The sequence below is a fragment of the Ranitomeya variabilis genome, chromosome 6, assembly GCF_051348905.1.
Source record: "Ranitomeya variabilis isolate aRanVar5 chromosome 6, aRanVar5.hap1, whole genome shotgun sequence".
NCBI classification, from domain to species: Eukaryota; Metazoa; Chordata; class Amphibia; order Anura; family Dendrobatidae; genus Ranitomeya; species Ranitomeya variabilis.
Window position 1 is genome coordinate 526,918,644 of NC_135237.1, and position 3,839 is coordinate 526,922,482.

General features: G+C 43.8%; 1 protein-coding gene across 1 annotated transcript; it reads left to right on the forward strand.

Moving 5' to 3' along the window:
- The first annotated feature begins 772 nt into the window (after positions 1-772).
- Positions 773-2,841, forward strand: LOC143781516 (uncharacterized). Its single transcript, XM_077268149.1, has 3 exons — positions 773-2,554; positions 2,636-2,694; positions 2,773-2,841. The coding sequence occupies exon 1, from the start codon at positions 782-784 to the stop codon at positions 1,940-1,942; it is 1,161 nt and encodes a 386-aa protein (XP_077124264.1). The 5' UTR covers positions 773-781; the 3' UTR covers positions 1,943-2,554; positions 2,636-2,694; positions 2,773-2,841.
- The last annotated feature ends 998 nt before the right edge of the window (positions 2,842-3,839 follow it).

Genomic DNA, 3,839 nt, shown 5'->3' on the forward strand with positions numbered 1-3,839 from the left:
ACTTCGGCGGGATACCGAAGGGGGCAAATTACACTACTCCTCTAACTTGTCCAACCTCGATGTCCAGGCATCACAGGCCCTATGTAAAGATAAAAACATTATCATCAAACCCGCCGATAAAGGCGGAGCCATAGTGGTCATGAATAGGACAGATTATGTCAAAGAGGCTCACCGCCAGCTCAATGACAGTACGGTCTATATTAAATTGAGTAAAGATCCCACAGGGGAAATACGTGACAACATATCAGCCATACTTCACACATATTCTGACATGGGAGTGATTGACTCCAAAACCAAAGATTTTCTCACTAAAACAAGTCCAGTGACGCCCGTACTCTATTTACTCCCGAAAGTACACAAAAGCCTAATTAACCCACCAGGCCGACCAATCATCGCAGCGACGGACTCTATTCTGTCCCCTCTTTCCATATTTCTGGAAAAGATACTCACTCCTCTGACACAGAAATCTCAATCATATCTACTTGACACCGGAGCCTTTCTCGGAGTACTACAAACACTAGGCACTGTTCCTAGCAGTTCCTTTTTAGTGTCCTTAGAGGTAAAAGACCTCTATATGTCCATTCCCCATGACCGAGGCATTGACTGTGTCAGACAGTTACTAACCACGTCCGAATTACATCACAACACGATCAATTTATGCCTTGAACTACTGACAACTGTTCTCACTAAAAACTACTTTCTATTTGAGGACACCTACTACCTCCAGGCACAGGGGACCGCCATGGGGTCTAACATGGCGCCCCCGTATGCAAACGCATATATGGCCACCTTCGAAGATGAGATAGTCTACCCCAATACTCTGTTTAGGACCTACTGTGTCACTTGGAAGAGGTTCATAGACGATATTTTTTGTATTTGGACTGGGTCACTTGACACTCTGGATGAGTTTTTTGAAACACTGAATGCCTCTTGGCCAGGTCTATCCTTCACCATGACAAAAGATGAACATCAGGTTAGCTTCCTCGACACCTTAGTGTTGAAGGATACGGATGGCAATATAAGTACAGATCTATATAGAAAATCTACTGATCGCAATAGCTTGCTTCATTATAATAGCCTGCACCCCATTACTACCAAAAATGCCATCCCCCGCTCCCAATTTAAGAGGGTGGAACGCATAGTCACTGACCCGATTAAGAAACAGGAGAGATTGGATGAGATGTACAATAAATTCAGCGAACGGGGATATCCCCCGGGGGTACTACACGATGCTCTACGCCCATCCACCAGCTCCAAACAACCCGTCACAAATCGCTTACCATTTGTACATACATATCATCCTTACGTCCATATACTCCATCACAGTATCAGGAAACATTGGAAATTATTACAAGAGGCATACCCAGACATACCTGAGTTCCGTAATCATTTTTTACCCTGCTACAAACGAGCACGTAACATCCGCGATACACTGGTAAAGGCTGACATTGGATCGGGCTCACGCTCTTCCACCCAGAGATTTCTCTCCCAACCCAGGACTGGCACATATCCATGCCTTCACTGTAACCAGTGCGGAAATGTCTTAAAGGGAGATCATTTCTATCACCCACATTCGGGCAAACGATACCAAATTAAAGACTATAGTACCTGTGACACCTCCTTTGTGGTGTATTCCATCAAATGTCCTTGCGGCCTTTTGTACATTGGTGAGACCTCTCAACCAATACGGGACCGTATCAGTAAACATAAGTCCACAATAAGATGCAAGAATACATTGTTGCCATTACCCCATCATTTCATCAACGCAGGACATTCTATACCCCAACTCAAGTTCCAGGTAATAGAACATGTCCCAGTACCCCGACGGGGGGGCAATCGTATCCAGACCCTCAAGAGAAGAGAGGCGTTCTGGATACACGAGTTGGACACTATGACACCCAGAGGCCTCAACAGGGACTATGATCTCCTGGCATTTCTATAATCTCATTTGTCATTGCTTTGTATTTCATCATGTAAATTGTGATTTAATTATTTACTGTATGCATGTACATGTTCAGTTTCCTCAGACATTGTATTAACACACGGCTTTATCTTACAGAGTCATCAATATTGAGTGTGACGGCACGAAAATGTTCACATCCCGATCCTCCTTCCCTCTGGATCCCTACCTCAATTCCATGGTCTTTACTTTATATTTCATTTATTTTCCTTAAAATTCCCTTTTTTCTTTTTGTTTCATGCCTCCACCCTTATTACAAATTTTGTACATAGGACTGAATGTTATTACACAGAGCCATTATCACATCCATCATTCCAAATACTCCTTTAGCTCCTCCCACATTCAGTTAGCCCCATTTGCCTGCTCCTGTGCGACATATACTCAGGTGGAACGCACCTCCATTACCATTTCTCAGCGCTGACACGCACAGCGTCACCGGCATATACAGTGCGTCACTTCCGGTGACGCACTTCCGGTTTCACGCTACCCAGCGGTCCCGCCTGCCAGCCATATATTGGCGCTTCATACCATGGCAGCACACCTCAGAACAAGCGGCGGATACCGCGTTCTACACTCACACCTCTGCCTTTCCCGGTAAGAAATACTTATAGTGCCAGCGCTCCACCTTTGGGGGCACTGTCTTCACTTGATAATCCGTACACCTTCTTTCTTTAGATAAGGGACTCCAAATTTTGGTCCATTCTTTGGATCCGTGCTGCTGACTCGTATACAGGGTACGTGTCTTATCATTTCCTTGGCTCACCATAGATATCCGGACAGTTATCTTATGCGTGGTTCTGGTTCCTTCACAGTTTACATTCCTGGAGACCACATTAGCCTGTGCTTTTGGGTCACATGTACCTCGTTTACCTTATGCGCAGTCTTGGTTCTTTCACACTCCTGGAGAGTACACTATCTTGTACTGTTTGGTCAGTATCACTATTCCCTGGGATTGTCCAGCCCAGATAAATAAGTTTTCTTTATGTACTACTATATACTATTACTTATTTTATTTATTATACTAGACCCTTCCCAAGACAAGCAGTGGTGCATTTTCATACACTGTCCTTCACCATCGCACATCCACTCATGCCTACGCATAGGTTAGTATTGTATCCTACATTAGGTCATGATTCACAGGGACCGGACCTGTCTAAACAGACGTACTTTTGTCTTAGGATCCACATATAGGACCACAATCTGATCTCAGGCCACACATGAATAGTGTCTCTAAGAGACCAGGTATGATCACCTTCTTTATTTCCTTTTTTTCCCCTTTTTTTTCTTTTCTTTAACCCCATTCCCTTTCCCATCCACCACTATAGATGCACATTATATATGAGTCTCCTCATGTTATTTATCATTTATAATTATCATTTTCTCTTTTGTTTACCTTATATTACTGTATATACTTATTGTTTTGCTTTTTAATATCACTGCAGTACACTGAAGAAGGTCAATGTGTTTGACCGAAACGTTTGTACAAGTGGCTGCCATTAAAATTTCATATCATCATAAGTTGAGTGCCAAAGTTTATTTCATATATGGTCACTGGTTTGGGAACCTTCTTTGTGCACCTCTACAGCTGTGCCACGATATACCACACTATACTCCAGAGAAGCAGGAGTCTCGTACATCAGAAGGGCTTGTTTAACCCTTCTCAAAACCCCACATACAAACTGAATCCGCAGCGCCGGGTCATTCCATTGTGTGTCCACTGTTATGGACCTGGTGGTTAGGAGCACCCGAAATGACCTGATGGTTAAAATGGAAAACCTGGGACAAGCTCTGAGGAAATGGTAACTCTACTGACCGCAATCCCTAATCCTATCACACACACTAGAAATAGCCGTGGAGCGTACCTAACTCTCCCTAGACG

Coding starts and splice junctions, on each gene's coding strand:
- LOC143781516 (XM_077268149.1), top strand. CDS start 782: ATGGCCACCTTCGAAGATGAGATAGTCTACCCCAATACTCTGTTTAGG.